Raw genomic sequence first — 20322 nt, 5'->3', positions numbered from 1 at the left:
ACAGTGCAGCACTCCCTCAGCACTGCACTGGAGTGTCAGCCTAAATTTTTGTGCTCAAGTCTGTGGCGTGGAACTTGAACCCACAACCTTCTGGCTCAGAGGGTTGTACTACCCACCACTGCTGAGCCAGAGCAGGGGGTGAACGAACATGTTAAAACCAGCTGTGGGGGGGACTGTTGCAGGGTTAATCCCCGTGCCTGGATCCAGCTCGCTAAGTTTACCCCGAACAGCGGCATTTGCCGTCGATTAGTAATGAGGATGCACTCGGAGACGGTGAGGTTTTGCTTGTGTTTATTGGGTTCTATACAGTTGCAGTTTTCTTGGGCGACTGTTACACGTCTTGCTGCACCCTCTGCAGACAGTCCAGCACGGTTGCGTTCTCGCAGCTCTGGCGCACCCCTTCCAGGAGAACCTAAAGAGCGTGGGAGACAATAAAGCCCATTAGCCGTCGCTGCAGCACTCGCCACATTTCAGAACAGGGGCGCGTTAAATGGTGCAGCTCAGTGGCATTTCACAGCACTGTCTCCTGAAGCGGTAGGGACGTGGGAACCCCAATCTTAGCTTCCTTAAAAGCCCTCGCTCCGGCGGCATAAGTGGTGGAAGCCCTCCAGAGGGGGAAACTTTAAACAGGGCAGAGATTTTTGCAGACAGACACCCAGCAAACTGCAATCCCGGTCTGTGGAATCAATGCAGTTATTTCAATATTTAAAAATTCTTTGCTAAGTAGACTGTGTTTATCGTTGAATAAAAATAATGCACTTCAAAAGAATCGATTGAATAGTGGTTTTGTCAGAGTGCTGAGAGTGAATAGGGAACGGTATGCCTGGAAAGGCGGCGTTGGAGGTCGCGGCGGTTAATGTGTTTTGGTTAAGTGGGGGATGTTAGCTAGGACTAAATAAAAGTGCTGGTGGATGTTCCCATTAACTTTTTGGGGGGGGTACATGGCCCCTTTAAGGGGTTGCACATCCCATTCAAAATATTGCACATGCGCGTTTTTTTCCATTGAAAAGCCAGTGAGCCGGCAGAGCGTGAGGTCCAGAGAGCTGCGTAGCCGTGCTGCTTAAAGGGAGCATTACTGGAGGATCGTCGGACACTATCTTACCGTCACTTTGCGCTCACAGCAGCGATTGAGCAGAATCAGGCAGCGGGTGGCATCCTGCAACAGCTCCTCCCTCACTCGCGGTGGTGTTGGGCTCTGGTCAGTTGCCACGTCGTATATGAACTTGAGTAAGGATTTGAGCAAAACCTCCAGCCTCATGGACATTCTGTTCAACAAAACAAATGTTAGGAATAGCAGCAGGAGTAGGCCATTCGGCCCCTCGAGCCTGCTAATAAGATCATGGCTGATCTTCTATCGCAACTCCACACTCCCGCCCAATCCTTATATCCCTTGAGTCTCATAATATTCAAAAATCTATCGCTCTCTCTCAAATATACTCAGCAAAAGATTATCCACAGCCCTCTTAGGTAGAGAAATCCAAAGATTCACAACCCTCAGTGAAGAAATGTCTCCTCCTCTCAGTCTTAAATGGCCATCCCCTTATTCTCACTGATCTCTAGTTCTAGACTCTACAGCCAGGGGAAACATCCTCCCTGCATCAGCCCTGTAACGATTTTATATGTTTCAATGAGATCACACTCATTTTTCTAAACTGGCCTAGAATATTGGCCTAGTCTACTCAATCTCTCCTCATCGGATAATCCTCCCATCCCAGGAATCAGTCTGGTAAGCCTCCATTACACTCCCTCTAAAGGTAAGTATATCCTTCCTTAGGTAAAGAGACCAACAGTGGTCACACCAGAGCCCTATATAATTGCAGTAAAACATCTTTACAACAAAAGGATTGGAGTACAAGAGTAAAGGCAAAATGAAAAGATCGTTGACATGTCACAATCTCAGCAACCTGCACTCATCTCACAGATTCACCTCGGTTTCAGTCATACCTGGGCCATGCCTGTTGGATCATGCTCTGGAACGCCTGCAGAACACACAGCCTGGCAGCTTCCTCGGGTCCGTCGTACACCTCCAGGTATCCAAGAATCACCCTCTGCAGCCGCTTCAAATGCCGAACAACCAGAATGCCGAGCCTGGCAACAGAAACAGACAGAGGGTTCAGTGATCGGTACCCTGTTGGTCCTGTGTGTTGGAGTAAGAGAGACATGTCTGTGGTGTTCTGCTGTGTGCGTTAGCAGTCTACTTGTAATTCTTGACCACCCCCCCGCAAAGCGATGCCTCACTTCTTGGACACAGTTTCAGTGCTGGTACATTCCCCCTGTTGAGCAATGAACCCAGCGAGTGAAAACGAGTAGGCTGTTCAATCAAAGGGGAGTTCTAGCTCAGTCCCCATCCTGCCCTCACACCCAGCATCTGAACACGCACTTTGCAGCAGGTATTGAGTGGGAAGCATGTCTGATTTTGACGCTCGCCCAGCCCAGGGTGCTGAAACCGATGAGGTCAACTGGCTCTGCACAGACTGGAGAATCAAACATGGTCTGTATGACCCAACACCATACTGAGTGGTGCACAGAGCCTCTGAGCATATGGGAGGGGGTCCACGTGTATGTAGCAGGAGTGCATTGCTTCCCGGGGGGGGGAACGACACCACGGGGACCAGCGTGATCTAACAGTGGTACTGCTGATAAAACACAGCATGCTAACCTCTCAGTGAATACGGGCAGGTGCTTGGCGTACACTCTCCGCAGAGGGATCTTGTCTTCCACCTCCATGTGGGTAAGAATCAGGCAGAACACTTTGTCATAGCGATTCGCTCTCTGTTGTCCTCGGGTGACGTGCGGTTTCTCCAGAAGCGGGAGGAGGTCGAGCAAGCAGGACAGCACAGTCTGAAACAGAAGGAAGGGAGTTACTGGTGACATCTGCCACACCACTTCCCATTCGCTGCAGGTCCAGAAAGACTATTCCACAACATGTTGAATCTGTATTGGATATGTATTTTGTAAAATCACCTTTATATTAACCAAGAATGTACCTGATGACTAACAGATTGGAAGCACTTGTTATAACCTCACACATGCACCTTGCTTCACTGTACCACATGTATTTTTGATATGTAACTTTTACAGTTCTTTGATATTTTTTATAACCTTTTTCATATTAATCCAACAAGTATACAGTAGTCATAAAGCCTAAAATTTATCAAGCTTTGTAAAACAGAGGGGAAGAGGACAGCAGCTCCTTACTGAGCAATGTGAGTCTCAGAACGAGCTCCTAATTTGGGGAAAATAGTTCAGTCTCTCCACCGTGTGGCTCTGCTCATCAATGACTAGCCATTTACCTGTGCAATCCGCAGACAGTTCATCACAAACAATGAGTCACCTTTCTATCCTGTGCAAATGAGCAGATATTCGGGGAAGGTTTGCTGGCCTAACTTCAATGTGGCCCCGTTGGGATAAATGGAGACGGGTACCTGGTCTCAGAGGACACAGAAAGAGCACGCCACTCACCTGAATGAGCGAAGCTTCAGGAGTGTACAGGTGATTGTAGAGAGCATGGTACACCACCTGCGCCCGGTTATACTGCAGGAGTTCTGCCGCAGGCTAAAACAGAGAACATAAAGCAGTCAGGCAAAGAGACGCCCGTTCAAACCCTCCCAGTCTGGTGCACTAACACAGAACGTAGAAGCTTTAGGCAGGGAAAGACTATTGGACCCAACAATGTTCTTGTTAACAGATCCACCTTCTCATTATCATCCTCGATCATTTGTCTCCGGAACGCAGCTTTACTCCCCACTGGAACAGCCAGCTGCCCAAACCCCATTATCAGGTCTACCAACAATGCAATTCGCATTAAATGCATTAATAGATGGTTTGTGCCTCAACAACAATTTGTATTTATATAGCGCCTTTAACGTAGTGAAACGGCCCAAGGCGCTTCACAGGAGTATTATAAGATAAAGAAATTAACACCAAGCCGCAAAAGTAGAAATTAGCACAGGTGACCAGAAGCTTGGTCAAAGAGGTAGGTTTTAAGGCGCGTCGTGAAGGAGGAAAGAGAGGCGTAGGTGTTTAGGCAGGGAGTGCCAGAGCTTGTGGCTTAGGCAACAGAAGGCACAGCCACCAATGGTTGAGCGATTATAATCAGGGATACTCGGGCAGACATCTGGGGGGGGGGGGGGGTTGTGGGGCTGGAGGAGATTACAGAAATAGGGATAGGGCCTCACTGCAAGTGAAAGGGACATTCCTTCAGTTTAGGAAATAAATAACTTACATTTATAAAGCATACACCATGGTGCTTCAAACTCAATTAATTAGTTTTGAAGTGCAGTCACTTCTGTAGATAAATGCAGCAGACAATTTGCACACAGCAAAGTCCCACAAACAGTGAATAAAATGAATGTTGGGCATGACACTGGGAAAACTTCCTGCTCTTCAATTCGCACCATGGGATAATTTACATCCACAGAACCCTTGAACAGGCAGACGGGAGCCTTGATTTAACCTCCCATCTAAAAGGTGGCACCTCCGACACTGCAGCACTCCCTCAGTACGGCACCGAGTTAGCCATGTTTCACACCTTTTCAGAAACCCCTCTGTGCGGACTTCTCCGCAATGTGCCACCTACCTGCCCCCACGTGATTTCTCTGCGCACCTCCCCCCCCACCACGTACCACATTGTCAATGATGTGCTGGAGACACCTCACGCCCAAGATCTTATTCTCTGTCCTGTAGTCGTCGGAGAAGAGGAGGGAGGGCGGCAGCACTGCGTCCAGGTGCTCAGCCAGCCAGGGCCTCCTCACTCTCTGCAGCAGCCACCGAAATACGTGTTTTGTGGCTGGATTCAACTTCCACGTGTTTCTGTAGAAATTTGCACACACAAATCAGTTACTGGCACGCCATTAAAAATTGGAAGGAGAATAAAATAATAGTGCAGTGACATGACCCACCCACTAGTGAGGAGGTCTAAGAGCTGGGGGAGAGGGCTGTGTGCAGTTCCTACCAGGACCATGGAGTATGCCATGAGTTCTGGCTAAAAAAAAGGAAAGTCTTGCATTTATATAGCGCCTTTCTCGACCACTGGATGTCCCAAAGCGCTTCACAGCCAATGAAGTACTTTTCAAAGTGTAGTCACTGTTCTAATGTGAGAAACGCGGCAGCCAATTTGCGTACAGCAAATTCCCACAAACAGCAATGTGATAATGACCAGATAATCTGTTTTTAGTGATGTTAATCAAGGGATAGATATTGGCCAGGACACCGGGGATGATGCAGTGCCATGGAGACTCAACACTGTTCAGCACAGAATCACACACAGTAATAAACTTCTTCACTCAGAGGGTGAATCTTTGGAATTCTCTACCCAGGAGGGCTGTGGAGGCTCAATCTTTTGAGTATATTCAAGATAGAGATTGATAGATTTTTGGAAATTAAGGGAATCAAGGGGTATGGGGATAATGCGGTAAAGTGGAGTTGAGGTGGAAGATCGGCCATGATCTCATTGACTAGCGTAGGCTTGAGGGGCTGAATGGCCTACTCCTCTCCTAATTCTTATGTATTACTGCCTGTGGTGGGGTGAGTTACCTAGTCTAATCCCATCTCCCTTCCAGCGGTGGCGAGTGACAAGGTCTCTGAAAATGAGGGGACCCCTCCTCCCCTGGCGAAAAGGGCAACTTGCTGAATGATCAAAGACGGGCTCAAACTCACTTGTTCATTTGCGGTTTCATCAGGTGCAGCACAGCTCCCAGAGCGCCCCTGCCTTCCTCCTGTGCCCCACACAGGAGCTCTGAGACAGTCTTGCACCGCGCAGCCTGCACCGCGGCGGCCAGCAGCTCGTCGGCCGCCAGCCGCGAGGCTGCGTTGGTCCACGGCTTCTCCTGGCAGTGCGTGGCGCAGAACACAACCAGGTGCGGCAAGATGGCGTTCAGAACAGAGTCTGGCGAAATGGTGGTGAGGTGGCATGTGGCCTGCTCCGGCCTTGCCGACAGTTTACTGAGGAGGAGCTGAAAGGTTTGGGCCACGCTGCAGGCCCGGATGGGTATCGTGTTATACGCACTGTCCGGCAACTCGCCGATATCAGTCTCACATCTGGGCAGCGCCGAGTACTGGGTCAGAGCGGCTGTCAGGTCGATGTACGTTTGAACGATGTCCGATGTGTCGCACTGGCTGCGGCTGTCAAGAAGCCAGAGAGGATCGGCCTGTAGAAACAAATCCCTTACATCATCCACAACTGATCCTTTGTGCCTCTTTAGTTTATCGCTCGACAAGTCCTCCAGAATTTTCCTTATAACCTGCTCAACTGCCGGGACTTGCATCCTTTCATAACAATCCTCTTGCACCGTCATATGTTTGCCTGCGAGCTGCAGTTTCTGGATGATTTCCGAAGGATCCTCCATGGCTTTCCTGGGCTTGGTCCACACTCAGAAATTCATACTCAGTCTGGGGAAAAGACAGCATTATATTTTTTTGTACCCAAGGCAGTACCTGTATAATAAGTAACAGGAGAGCACGCATTGTGCAGGGCGACAAACACCCGGACAAATGTCTCAACCGAGTTATTGAATGTTTCTGCAAAATAGAGCAGATTATCAAAGCGTTTACAGGCAACAGCTCAGACGGAGAAGTAGAGCCTTGGTCAAGTCTGTTATGAGGATCTTTAAAATAGAACCCAACTTGATTTAATTAGATCCTGATTCAGCACAAACTTCAGAACAGTTTATCACACCAGGATTCTCATGTCTCAGCATTTTTATGTAAAGTCCCCTGGTGTATTACAGTGACAAGAGACAAATCTAGTTTAGCTACTGAAACACTAACATTATTATAATACAATTAATAAGCTATGATAAAGATTGTTTTTTTTTCTGGGGCACATCCCAAAAAAGGTTTGAATCCAGGTGTGTGCTAAGTTAGGAGATCACACGATAATTATAGGCGAAGAAGCCATCCAATAAATCCCTAGAGTCCCCTCAATGCTGCATTCTTAAATGACTCCAGGGTCAGCCCTCTCCCTCCACTACTGTAGAATCAGAAAGCTATATTCAGCTGATGCTCTATCATCCATGGTCTCACCCTCCACACTATCATGCAAAATAAGTAAATAATGGGAAACATTGCAAATGCTGAAAGTATGAAATAAAAATACTAAACTGGAAATGCACAGCAGCTCAATTCAGCTATAAAATATTTAATCATCATCATAGGCAGTCCCTTGAAAAGACTTAATAAAACAGCGTAAGCTGCCTTTTCTGTGAGCAGATGCTGACTGCGGAGCTGTGCATTGTTTTTATTTATCTTCCACCTCTTTGTGTAAAGGAGCATTTCCCTGGTGATCAGTTCTGAAGCTGCCTTGCACTGGAGTCAATCTTGCCCTGACCAGGCCACACTTTCCATATTCACCTTTTCCAGACCCCTTACTGTCAGAGTCAACACTTGGGACATCTTTGAAAAGCCGCCAATTGCTCTGGTGCAGGGGGCAGCTTGAGCTGGTCCTTCTCCCCCCATTATCCCCATCCAGGCAGGGAGAGGCAGACCAAAGGAAAGACTGGCACTTATTAAACAGCGTCTTTCACAAAAGCACTTTACAGACAATTCTTGGAGTGTAATCACTGTTGTAATTTAGGAAACCAATTTTCGCACAGCAAGCTCCCACACACAGCACTGGCCAGCTCTGGCACTGGGGGCCTCAGCCTCGATTTCTGCTCAAGTCCCTGGCGTGAGGCTCGAACCTTCGGCTTTCTGACAGAGAGGCGAGGGCTGCGGCCCACTGAGCAACACCAACCCCATGGAGACCCCCGCCCCCTGCCCTGAGGGCTGGAGGCTGAACAGGAGGGGGGGGGGGGGGGAGCCGGGCTGCGAGAGAGAGCGAGAGGGCGAGGGCGAGGCGCCGAGGCCTAGCCCGCAGGCCCCGGGCCGGCCAGCCTCCTCCCTCCTCCTCACAACTCGGCCGCCGGGGACCGGATGTGACTGTCGGCCCGGCCCGCGGGATGTAAACACGCCCCGCTCACCTTCCTCTCGGCGGCCGGCTCGGCGTCTGCTTCCGGTCAGAGACTCGCGCCATTTGACAAATCCCCGCCCCCACACACACACACCCACACGGACCGGATATCCAGCGGACCCCGCCAACGCGCCGGGTGCCACCGCCGCTTCCGACTTCCGGAGCCGCGCGGCTCGCAACTTTGGTTCCGGATCTCGGGCCCTCCTTAGCAACGGGCCTTAACAACGGCTGACCCCCCGCAGCGCTGGACCAACAGCTCAGGTCAGAGGCTCTCTGCTCTTGCCATTGCTCTGTAATAATGAGCCATGTGTCTCCCAACCTAATCAAATTAAAGCAAAGGGGCCTCCCCTTTTTTTAGAGGGGTACAAACTATAAATTCCAAATAATAAATAAAACTAAAGAATACAAAGATGGGAGGAAAAGCAATTTGTGAGGAGGACACACAAAATCTGCAAAAGGACATAGACAGGCTAAGTGAGTGGGCAAAAATTTGGCAGATGGAGTATAATGTTGGAAAGTGTGAGTCATGCACTTTGGCAGAAAAAATCAAAGAGCAAGTTATTATTTAAATGGAGAAAGATTGCAAAGTGCCGTAGTACAGTGGGACCTGGGGGTACTTGTGCATGAAACACAAAAGGATAGTATGCAGGTACAGCAAGTGATCAGGAAGGCCAATGGTATCTTGGTCTTTATTGCAAAGGGGATGGAGTTTAATAGCAGGGAAGTCTTACGACAGCTATATAAGGTATTGGTGAGGCCACACCTGGAATACTGCGTGCAGTTTTGGTTTCCTTACGAAAGGATATACTTGCTTTGGAGGCAGTTCAGAGAAGGTTCACTAGGTTGATTCCGGGGATGAGGGGGTTGACTTATGAGGAAAGGTTGAGTAGGTTGGGCCTCTACTCTTTGGAATTCAGAAGAATGAGAGGTGATCTTATCGAAACGTAAAAGATTATGAGGGGGCTTGACAAGGTGGATGCAGAGAGGATGTTTCCACTGATTGGGGCGACTAGAACTAGAGGGCATGATCTTAGAATAAGGGGCCCATTATTTAAAACAGAGATGAGGAGAAATTTCTTCTCTCAGAGTTATGAATCTGTGGAATTCGCTGCCTCAGAGAGCTGTGAAAGCTGGGACATTGAATAAATTTAAGGCAGAAATAGACGATTTCTTAATCGATAAGAGGATAAGGGGTTATGGGGAGCGGGTGGGGAAGTGGAGCTGAGTCCATGATCAGATCAGCCATGATCTTATTGAATGGCGGAGCAGGCTCGAGGGGCCGTATGGCCTACTCCTGTTCCTATTTTTTCTGTTCTTATGTAACCTTATCAAATCGAATCATATTATTTGCAGTGTCTGCAATGCACTCCAGTCCCTCCGGTGCAAGCTCTCACGGAATACCTCAAGCGTGCTGGTGGACATAGAATAGAATCATAGAATGGTTACAATACAGAAGGAGGCCATTTAGCCCGTCGAACCCGTGCCGGCTCTCTGCAAGAGCCCTTCAGCCAGTCCCACTCCCCTGCCCTTTCCCCGTAGCCCTGCAACATTTTTTTCAGGTATTTATCCAACTCCCTTTTGAAAGCAGTGAATGAGTTTGCCTCCACCACCATTTCAGGCAGTGCATTCCAGAGCTAAACACGCGCTGTGTAAAAACGTTTTTTAATATGTCGCCTTTGGTTCTTTTGCCAATCACCTTAAATCTGTGCCCTCTAGTTCTCGACCCTTCCGCCAATGGGAACAGTTTCTCTCTATCTACTCTGTCCAGACCCCTCATGATATTGAACACCTCTGTCAAATCTCCTCTCAACCTTCTTTGCTCTTAGGAGAACAACCCCAGCCTCTCCAGGATATCCACGTAATTGAAGTCCCTCATCCCTGGAATCATTCTCGTAAGTCTTTTCTGCACCCTCTCTAAGGCCTTCTCATCCTTCCGAAAGCGTGGTACCCTGAATTGGACACAATACTCCAGTTGAAGCCAAACCAGTGTTTTATACAGGTTCCTTATAATTTCCACGCTTTTGTACTCTATTTATAAAGCCCAGGATACCGTCAGCTTTTTTAAGCTGCTTTCTCAACCTGCCCTGCCACCTTCAATGATTTGTGCACATATAACCCTCAGTCTCACCATATGCTCCTTCTCCAGGGCCACTGGGCATGGGTTAGAGATTCTCACAATAGAATATGATGGGAGGAATTAATGCTACTACATTGAGGGGCAGAGATGCTACAACACTCTCTACCATTTGGAGTGATCTGCTGTCACCAAACGTGCTGTAGAAGGAACGCATTTCTATCGTGTCTGTCATGACCTCAGGTCATCCCAAGGTACTTTACAGCCAATGAAGTATTTTTTGAAGCGTGGTCACTGTTGTAATGTAGGAAATGCGGCAGCCAATTTGCGCATAGCAAGCTCCCACAAACAGCAATGCGATGATGACCAAATAATGTTTCTTTTGTTATGTTGGTTGAGGGATAAACGTTGGTTTGGACACCGGGAAGAGCTCTCCTGCTCTTTTCCGAAAAAGTGCCGTGTGACTTTTTACATTCATCTGACAGGGCAGACAGGTCCTCGGTTTAACGTCTCATCTGAAAGATGGCATTTACGACAGTGCAGCACTCCCTCAGCACTGAACTGAGAGCGTCAGCCTGGATTTTGCGCTCAAGTCTCTGGAGTGGGGCTTCAACCCACAACCTTCTGACTCAGAGACAAGAGTGCTACCCACTGAGCCACGGCTGATACTTACCATCATCATCATCATCGTAGGCAGTCCCTCGGAATCGGGGAAGACTTGCTTCCACTCTAAAAATAAGTCCTTATGTGGCTGAACAGGCCAATACGAGAGCCACAGTCCCTGTCACAGGTGGGACAGATAGTTGTTGAGGGAAGGGGTGGTTTGCCGCACGCTTGTTCCGCTGACCGCGCTTGATTCTGCACGCTCTCGGCGACGATACTCGAGGTGCTCAGCGCCCTCCTGGATGCACTTCCTCCACTTAGGGCGGTCTTGGGCCAGGGACTCCCAGGTGTCAGTGAGGATGTTGCACTTTTTCAGGGAGGCTTTGAAGGTGTCCCTGTAACGTTTCCGCTGCCCACCTTTGGCTCCTTTGCCGTGAAGGAGTTCCGAGTAGAGCGCTTGCTTTGGGAGTCTCGTGTCTGGCATGGGGTGTGGCATGCTACTGTACATGAGGTGTGACTTACAAGTAGAGTAGTGTTGTAAGACTTTTCCATGCTGGATCCCATACAATACATCTGCTTCAACTACATGAACAACTTCAAGGAGCGTTAATCACTTGCATTAATCACAGGGCCTTGATTACCTGCGGACATCCCAAAGCAATTCACAGCCAATTACGTACGTTTGAATTGTAGTCACTGTTGTAATTGAAGGTAAATCTTGGAAATTAACTAGAGCATCGCTTTCTCGCTCCTCGTAAAAGATCCTCTCGGAATGAGTGATCACAGTATGGTTGAATTTGTAATACAGATTGAGGATGAGGAAGTAGTGTCTCAAACGAGCGTACTATGCTTAAACAAAGGGGACTACAGTGGGATGAGGCAGAGTTGGCTAAAGTAGACTGGAAACACAGACTAAACGGTGGCACAATTGAGGAACAGTGGAGGACTTTTAAGGAGCTCTTTCATAGTGCTCAACAAAAATATATTCCAGTGAAAAAGAAGGGCGGTAAGAGAAGGGATAACCAGCTGTGGATAAATAAGGAAATAAGGGAGAGTATCAAATTAAAAACCAATGTGTATAAGGTGGCCAAGGTTAGTGGAAAACTAGAAGATTGGGAAAATTTTAAACGACAGCAAAGAATGACTAAGAAAGCAATAAAGAAAGGGAAGATAGATTACGAAGGTAAACTTGCGCAAAACATAAAAACGGATAGTAAAAGCTTTTACAGATGTATAATACGGAAAAGAGTGACTAAAGTAAATGTTGGTCCCTTAGAAGATGAGAAGGGGATTTAATAATGGGAAATGTGGAAATGGCTGAGACCTTAAACAATTATTTTGCTTCGGTCTTCACAATGGAAGACACAAAAACCGTGCCAAAAATTGCTGGTCACAGGAATGTGGGAAGAGAGGACCTTGAGACAATCACTATCACTAGGGGGTAGTGCTGGACAGGCTAATGGGACTCAAGGTAGACATGTCCCCTGGTCCTGATGAAATGCATCCCAGGGTATTAAAAGAGATGGCAGGAGTTATAGCAGATGCATTCGTTATAATCTACCAAAATTCTCTGGACTCTGGGGAGGTACCAGCGGATTGGAAAGCAGCTAATGTAACGCCTCTGTTTAAAAAAGGGGGCAGACAAAAGGCAGGTAACTATAGGCCGGATAGTTTAACATCTGTAGTGGGGAAAATGCTTGAAACTATCATTAAGGTAGAAATAGCGGGACATCTAGATAGGAATAGTGCAATCAAGCAGACGCAGCATGGATTCATGAAGGGGAAATCATGTTTAACTAATTTACTGGAACTCTTTGAGGATATAATGAGCATGGTGGATAGAGGTGTACCGATGAATGTGGTGTATTTAGATTTTCAAAAGGCATTCGATAAGGTGCCACACAAAAGGTTACTGCAGAAGATAAAGGTACGCGGAGTAAGAGGAAATGTATTAGCATGGATAGAGAATTGGCTGGCGAACAGAAAGCAGAGAGTCGGGATAAATGGGTCCTTTTCGGGTTGGAAATCGGTGGTTAGTGGTGTGCCACAGGGATCGGTGCTGGGACCACAACTGTTTACAATATACATAGATGACCTGGAAGAGGGGACAGAGTGTAGTGTAACAGAATTTGCAGATGACACAAAGATTAGTGGGAAAGCGGGTTGTGTAGAGGACACAGAAAGGCTGCAAAGAGATTTAGATAGGTTAAGCGAATGGGCTAAGGTTTGGCAGATGGAATACAATGTCGGAAAGTGTGAGGTAATCCACCTTGGGAAGAAAAACAGTAAAAGGGAATATTATTTGAATGGGGAGAAATTACAACATGCTGCGGTGCAGAGGGACCTGGGGGTCCTTGTGCATGAATCCCAAAAAGTTAGTTTGCAGGTGCAGCAGGTAATCAGGAAGGCGAATGGAATGTTGGCCTTCATTGCGAGAGGGATGGAGTACAAAAGCAGGAGGTCCTGCTGCAACTGTACAGGGTATTGGTGAGGCCGCACCTGGAGTACTGCGTGCAGTTTTGGTCACCTTACTTAAGGAAGGATATACTAGCTTTGGAGGGGGTACAGAGACGATTCACTAGGCTGATTCCGGAGATGAGGGGGTTACCTTATGATGATAGATTGAGTAGACTGGGTCTTTACTCCTTGGAGTTCAGAAGGATGAGGGGTGATCTTATAGAAACATTTAAAATAATGAAAGGGATAGACAAGATAGAGGCGGAGAGGTTATTTCCACTGGTCGGGGAGACTAGAACTAGGGGGCACAGCCTCAAAATACGGGGGAGCCAATTTAAAACCGAGTTGAGAAGGAATTTCTTCTCCCAGAGGGTTGTGAATCTGTGGAATTCTCTGTCCAAGGAAGCAGTTGAGACTGGCTCATTGAATGTATTCAAGTCACAGATAGATAGATTTTTAACCAATAAGGGAATTAAGGGTTACGGGGAGAGGGCACGTAAGTGGAGCTGAGTCCACGGCCAGATCAGCCATGATCTTAAATGGCGGAGCAGGCTCGAGGGGCTAGATGGCCTACTCCTGTTCCTAATTCTTATGTTCAAAGTTTGACAATGCAAGTGTGAAGTCATTTACTTTGGATCCGAGAAAGATAAATCGGGGTATTTTCTAAATGGGATTTGTGAGTCCAAATACACAAATCTTTATTTCAAAGGGGCTGGAATACAAAGGAGAGGAAGTCATGCTTCAGTTATATCGAGCCTTAGTCAGGCCCCATTTGCAACACTCTGTTCAGTTCTGGGCACCATACCTCAGGAAGGATATCCTGAGTGATGCAAGACAGATTAACCAGCATGATAGCGGGGATTAGAGTGTTAAATCATGAGGACAGGTTGCATAAATTTGAGTTGCAAAGTGTCAGCCGTGGCTCAGAAGGTTTTGGGTTGAAGCCCCACTCCAGGGACTTGAGCACAAAAATCTAGGCTGACACTCCAGTGCAACACAACAACAACCACAACCTTTTTTTATATAGCACCTTTAACGTAGTAAAACATCCCAAGGCGCTTCACAGGAGTGATGATAGTGCTTCTGGGGGGTTCCCTTCTGTGCACTGAACAGGATACACTTCTGTTAAACTGCTCAAATTGGAAGATGCAGGACTGATTCTGCCATTATTGTTTTGTCTTTGAAGAAAATCCTTATAGCAAACAGAACACATGCCATTCGTTTGCGGGTTCCCATAAAATCCACAGCCAGTGGTACACAGCATAGGCACTTGAGTCTGATTGGTTTCTTGAGCCAAGACAAAAAAAAAATTTGACACCGAACCACATAAGAAGAAATTACAGTAGATGACCAAAAGCTTGGTCAAAGAGGTAGGTTTTAAGGAGTGTCTTAAAGGAGGTTTAGGGAGGGAGTTCCAGAGCTTACGGCCCAGGCAGCTGAAGGCACAGCCACCGATGATTGAGCAGTTATAATCAGGGGTGCTTAAAAGGGCAATATTTCAGGAACTTAGATATCTCAGGGGGTGGTAAGGCTGAAGATTATAGAGATAGGGAGAGTGAGGCCACGAAGGGATTTGTAAACAAGGATGAGAATTTTGAAATCAAGGCGTTGCTTAATCGTGAGCCAATGTCGGTCAGCGAGCACCAGGGTGATGAGTGAACAGGACTTGATGTGAGTTAGGACATGGGCTGCCGACTTTTGGATGACCTCAAGTTTACTTAGGGTAGAAAGTGGGAGGCCAGCCAGGAGTGCGTTAGAGTGGTCAAGTCTAGAGGTAACAAAGGCATGGATGAGGGTTTTAGCAGCAGATGAGCTGAAGCAGGGGCGGAGATGGGTAATGTTACAGAGGTGGAAATAGGCGGTTTCTGCTGCGGATATGTGATCGGAGGCTCATTTCGGGGTCAAATATGACAGTCTGGTTCAGCCTCAGACAGATGCTAGGGGGAGGGATCGAGTTGATAGCTAGGGAACACAGTTTGTGGGAGTGCTGCACTATCGGAAGTTCTATCTTTCAGATGAGACGTTAAACCGAGGCCCCATCTGCTCTTCAGGTGGATATAAAAAATCCCATGGCACTCTTTCGAAGATGAGTAGGTGACCTATGCCTGGTATCCTAGCTAATATTTATCCCACAATCAGCATCACTTAAAGAGATTATCCGGTCAGTATCACATTGCTGTTTGTGGGAGCTTGCTGTGCGCAAATTGGCTGCCGCGTTTCCCACATTACAACAACAACTACATTTCAAAAGTACTTAATTGGCTGTAACCCCCTTTGGGACGTCCGGTGGTCATGAAAGATGCAGTATTAATGCAAGTCTTTTTTTCTTTTAGAAGTTTGAAGGGTGATCTGATCGAGGTGTTTAAAATGTGAAAGGATTCGATAGGGTAGATACAGAAAAACTATTTACTCTGATGGAGGAAATCAAGAACAAGCGGACATAATCTTGCACTTTTTCACACAAGGATTAATAGATATCTGGAATTCTCGTCCCCAAAAGGCTGTGTATGTTAAGACAATTGGAGATTTCAAGACTGAGAGCAATAGATTATTGTTAGGTAAGGGTATCAAAGGATATGGAGCTAAGGCAGGTAACTGGAGTTGAGGTACAGATCAGCCATGATTTAATTGAATGGCAGAGCAGGCTCGAGGGGCTGAATGGCCGACTCCTGCTCCTATGTTCTTCTGGTCAGTGAGATTTATGTGCGATTCACTTTACAATCAGTCAGAGATGGAATTCAGTTTTGTCACCGATTGTCTCAACCATCCTCAGAAAGGGAAGACGTTAGTTGGTTTAAATCTTCACAAATGTCTCCCTTTCTCTTTCTCTGCTCTTAGCGCTAGCTGGCACTGTCTCCTTTCTGTACAAATCCTTGGGCTCTGGGTGCTCTCAGACACCTCACTAAAGTGGCTATGTTTCATGTGGCTGTTGCCAGCATCACAGCCAAGTCTGATTCTGTCCTCATCCGATGATCACATATTTGCACTTGCAATGGTTACCACCAGATGGCAGTGTTATCCAGGCATTTCACCACCTGCACTTCTCCCATTGGACAAACTCCAGGTCTCAGAGAAGGATTTGTTATAGTCACAAAGCCTGTGATTTACTGGCCCTCCATTAAGTTCTTACACAAACTATTCATTACTCCCATACTCAAGACAGTAAGCCGGACATAAAGGAACAAGGTTCAGACAACCAAGCTGCTGGTGGAGCTGATTCGCAGAGAAAATGTTTCCTCGTACAAGAAACCATCCAGAACAAAGCAGCCCGCTTGACTGGCACCCCATCGACCACTGTAAACATTCACTCCCTCCACCACCGGCGCACCGTGACTGCAGTGTGTACCATCTACAAGATGCACTGTAGCAACTCACCAAGGCTTCTTCGGCAGCACCTCCCAAACCCGCAACCTCCACCACCTAGAAGAACAAGGGCAGCAGGCGCATCGGGAACACCATTGCCTACAAGTTCCCCTCCAAGTCACATACCATCCGGACTTGGAAATATATCAGCCGTTCCTTCGTCGTCGCTGGGTCAAAATCCTTGCACTCCCTCCCTAATAGCACTGTGGGAGCACCTTCACCACACGGACTGCAGCGGTTCAAGAAGGCGGCTCACCACCACCTTCCCAAGGGTGATTAGGGATGAGCAATAAATGCCAGCCTTGCCAGCAATGCCCACATCCCATGAATGAATGAAATAAAAGCCTCACCCTGAAGGTGCTGTTAGGTATTTCTCAGCACCCAGTTATACTGCAGCATCGATGGAGATGTTGTCTGGATGGGACCCATTGCAACAGAGCAAGGAAAATAAACAGAAACTGAGTGGGGAGGTCACGTGCGATGTGAAGCACTTTCATTATCCAGGCTGCACTTGTTCTTTTTGTTAAGGAACCAAACAGATGGACAAAAGCCCATAGGAAAGGTCCAAGGTGTTAGCTGTTGTTTAATGGTGGTGTCAGCCGTGGCTCAGTGGGCAGCACCCTCACCTCTGAGTCAGAAGGTTGTGGGTTCAAGACCCACTCCAGCGACTTGAGCACATAAATCTAGGCCGACACTACAGTGCAGTGCTGAGGGAGTCCTGCACTGTCGGAGATGCCATCTTTCGGATGAGACATTAAACCGAGGCCCCGTCTGCTCTCTCAGATCCCGTGGCACTATTTGAAAATGTTCTGGGGTGTTTTCACTTGTGTCCTGACTGTAGAAAAAAAAAATGTAAGTAAAGGGAACCTAATTAATCAAAGGGGACCTAATTAATCAAAGGGGACCTAATTAAGTAAAATTAAAACCAAAGGAAGGTTGAAAGAAAAGACACGTGTTGCTGAACTCAACACTTTGAGAACAGAATGCTGTGGCATCTCTGAACGCATTAATCGGTTTGCTGTTATCAAGGCTAGAACAAAGAGCAAAGCAAATGAGCCCATTTGTTACAGGATGAATTCTCCTTGGAAAGGGTCATAGCTGAGGTCAAAGAATTCTCAAGAAGATAGTATCTGGCACTTGCCCAAGTATAAACAGCTTATAGTAGTAAAACCAAGACAAATGGTTGGAAATGCAGACGATAATTGTAGAAAAAACAAACTGCAGAGGCTAGCTAGGAACCACATAGGGTGATACGAGATAACGGGAGACAAAGACTGATTGAGGACTCTCTAGTTGTGTTTGCTAAACATATTCAAGGACGAAAGAATCACACAAAACAAATGGGTTTGCAGGAATGATGTGGCACGTAACTTATCAGATAAAAGGCGCACAGGGGAGGTAACGAAGCTTGCTGTCAATATAATTGTATGAACCAATTAATATAGTAGGTTGGCGAAAATTTTGTGACGCGGCAGGGAAACAACAAATGGAAAGCCTCCGCACGGAACTTATGTATTTTGACTGTATTTTGACTGTATAAAAACAGTAACCCGACGATTGTTCGGAGAGAACAGCTGGTTTGGGTCACCGAGTTACTGAACTTGTGAAGAAGCTGTCTCTCCCTCGATCGAGTACTTAATAAAAGATTCTTTTCTCCAACAGACTTGTGTCGAGTATCTTTGTAATACTCCACATCACTGACTAAGGTTTATCCCTCAACCAACAGCACTGAAAACAGATTATCTGGTCGTGATCTCATTGCTGTTTGTGGGAGCTTGCTGTGTGCAAATTGGCTGCCGCGTTGCCTACTTTACAACAGTGACTACATTTTCAAAAGTACTTAATTGGCTGTAAAGCGCTTTTGGACATCCTGAGTTCATGAAAGGCGCTATATAAATGTATGTTCTTTTGCTGCTAGTAACTGAAATCTCCTGCCATCAAACTGTCGACGTGCCATTAAGTCCTGTAATATCGCAGCCAATCTGATTAAATATGTGGAAATTTAATAATCGTGGATTATTCACGAAGCTGTTCCAAACAGCACTGTACACACTGTAACCAGGGACAGAGAAGTGCTCCTTATCAAACTGCTCCGGCACAGCTTCAATCAGATTCTAGTGACGAAGGCAGGCATCAGATCCAGTAAGAGGAAAAGGTCAGTCCCGCTGTAGACATCGATAAATCACACAAAGCGGACTGGGCATGTTCGCCTGATGTGATATTTGTTCACCTGTCGCCTGGACAGCTGGCTGTTCATTCAATGAAAGATAACAAAAGGGTTCTTTATTTCCTTATATTTATGGAAGATGTACGTCAGTAAATTGTGATCAGTAAACTCCAGACACGGGATACAGGCTACGAGAAATAAGGAATTAGCAAAAGCCAGCAGCTTCAGACCAGCCTGTGCCTTTTTCATCGATTAAGCCTACATACCCAGCTTCTCAATCTTTCTCTCTCCTGAAAACCATCCAATTGTCTCTGAAACCCATTTATACTGTCTTTTCTTACATAAGAAATAGGAGCAGGAGTCGGCTATTTTGCTCCTCGAGCCTGCTCCGCCATTCAATAAGATCATGGCTGATCTGACTTTGGCCTCAACTCCACTTTCCTACCCACTCCCCTTAACCCTTGACTCCTTTATCATTCAAAAATCTGTCTATCTCCTCCTTAAATATATTCAATGACCCAGCCTCCACAGCTCTTCTGGGGCAGAGAATTCCAAAGATTCCCGACCCTCTGAGAGAAGAAATTCCTCCTCATTTCCGTTTTAAATCCTTATTCTGAAACTGTGCGCCCTAGTTCTAGATTCCCCCACGAAGGGAAACATCCTCTCTGCATCTACCCTGTCAAGTCCCCTCAGAATGTTTCAATAAGATCACCTCTCATTCTTCTAAACTCCAATGAGTGTAGGCCCAACCTGCACAACCTTTCTTCATAACACATCCCCTTCATCTCAGGAATCAACCTCATGAACCTTCTCTGAACTGCTCCAATGCAAGTATAGCCCTCCTTAAATAAGACGACCAAAACTGTATGCAGTACTCCATAGCTTATTTCTTATATTAAAACACTTCAAAAGTACTTCATTGGCTGTAAAGTGCTTTGGGACGTCCTGAGGTCATGAAAGGCGCTATATAAATGCAAGTCTTTTTTTTATGCCACAATTATATTATTCTTTAGGTAAAAAAACTTTCACCTAAGTTATCTTATTATCCTTAATGTCCTCATTTATAACTTGTGTCCTCTGCTAGTTAACCCTGAATAATTCTCAGTTTTGTTAGTTGTCCTCATGATCTTTAAAACTTCAATCATGTCACCTTAAGTCTCCTCTTTAGCAAAGGAAGTCAGCCCAACTTCCTTAACTTTTCTCAGAACCAAACTTCCCAATATCTCTCCCACTGGGAGGCGAGATTCTATTTTAAACGCAGCGAGTTATGCACTGCCTTAAAGTGGGATGGAGACAAATTGAACAGTAACTTTCAAAAGGAAATTGTATATATACTTCAAAAGGAAAAATATTCAGGGCTATGGGGAAGAACAGGGGAGTGGGACTAATTGAAACGCTCTTTCAAAGATCTGGCACAGGCATGATGGGCTGAATGGCCTCCTTCTGTGCTGTATGATTCTCTTATAATGATCTTCCCTCTGGTTCTTTTGCCAATTATCTTAAATCTGTGTCCTCTGGTTACTGACACTGGAAAGTTTTTTCTTATTTACTCTATCAAAACTCTTCATAATTTTTGGACATCTCTACTAAATCTCCCCCTAACCCTCTCTGCTCTAAGAAGAACTGTTATGTCTCGAATAAAGCAATGTGACTGAGTACTGTAGACTTGAGTAAGTGTGACCTTAGTCTCTTTATTCTGACTCCAGAGTG

The 20322-nt window shown here is 46.5% G+C and overlaps 1 protein-coding gene and 1 long non-coding RNA gene across 3 annotated transcripts in view; one reads left to right on the top strand and one right to left on the bottom strand.

Annotated features, from left to right (window-relative positions):
* Positions 1-276: 276 nt before the first annotated feature.
* tti2 (TELO2 interacting protein 2) lies at positions 277-8058 on the bottom strand. Of its 2 annotated transcripts, none has more exons than XM_070866052.1 (8): positions 7959-8058; positions 5659-6390; positions 4626-4812; positions 3463-3555; positions 2660-2841; positions 1945-2088; positions 1103-1265; positions 277-412 (listed from the first exon to the last, which is right to left on the bottom strand). In XM_070866052.1, exons 2-8 carry the CDS (start codon positions 6345-6347, stop codon positions 332-334), a joined length of 1539 nt encoding a protein of 512 aa, XP_070722153.1. In that variant the 5' UTR covers positions 6348-6390; positions 7959-8058; the 3' UTR covers positions 277-331. The 2 variants fall into 2 exon arrangements, with proteins under 2 accessions (XP_070722153.1, XP_070722152.1); XM_070866051.1 differs by lacking the exon at positions 7959-8058 and adding an exon at positions 7351-7921.
* Positions 8059-8170: 112 nt separating this feature from the next.
* The window catches only part of LOC139234991 (uncharacterized), a 36847-nt gene continuing 24695 nt past the window's right edge, over positions 8171-20322 (top strand). Inside the window, exon 1 of the long non-coding RNA XR_011588391.1 lies at positions 8171-8209. This is a non-coding gene — a long non-coding RNA (uncharacterized lncRNA). The remainder of the gene's footprint in view (positions 8210-20322) is intronic.

This window comes from Pristiophorus japonicus, chromosome 22 (assembly GCF_044704955.1).
Source record: "Pristiophorus japonicus isolate sPriJap1 chromosome 22, sPriJap1.hap1, whole genome shotgun sequence".
NCBI lineage: Eukaryota > Metazoa > Chordata > Chondrichthyes > Pristiophoridae > Pristiophorus > Pristiophorus japonicus.
Note: the sequence above shows the minus strand (reverse complement) of the source record. Positions and strands in the feature narration are given on the sequence as shown.

Coding starts and splice junctions, on each gene's coding strand:
- tti2 (XM_070866052.1), bottom strand. CDS start 6,347: ATGGAGGATCCTTCGGAAATCATCCAGAAACTGCAGCTCGCAGGCAAA. Junction 3,556..4,625: donor AGCACATCATTGACAATGTG/GTACGTGGTGGG, acceptor TCTCTGTTTTAG/CCTGCGGCAGAACTCCTGCA. Junction 1,266..1,944: donor ATCCAACAGGCATGGCCCAG/GTATGACTGAAA, acceptor TTTGTTGAACAG/AATGTCCATGAGGCTGGAGG.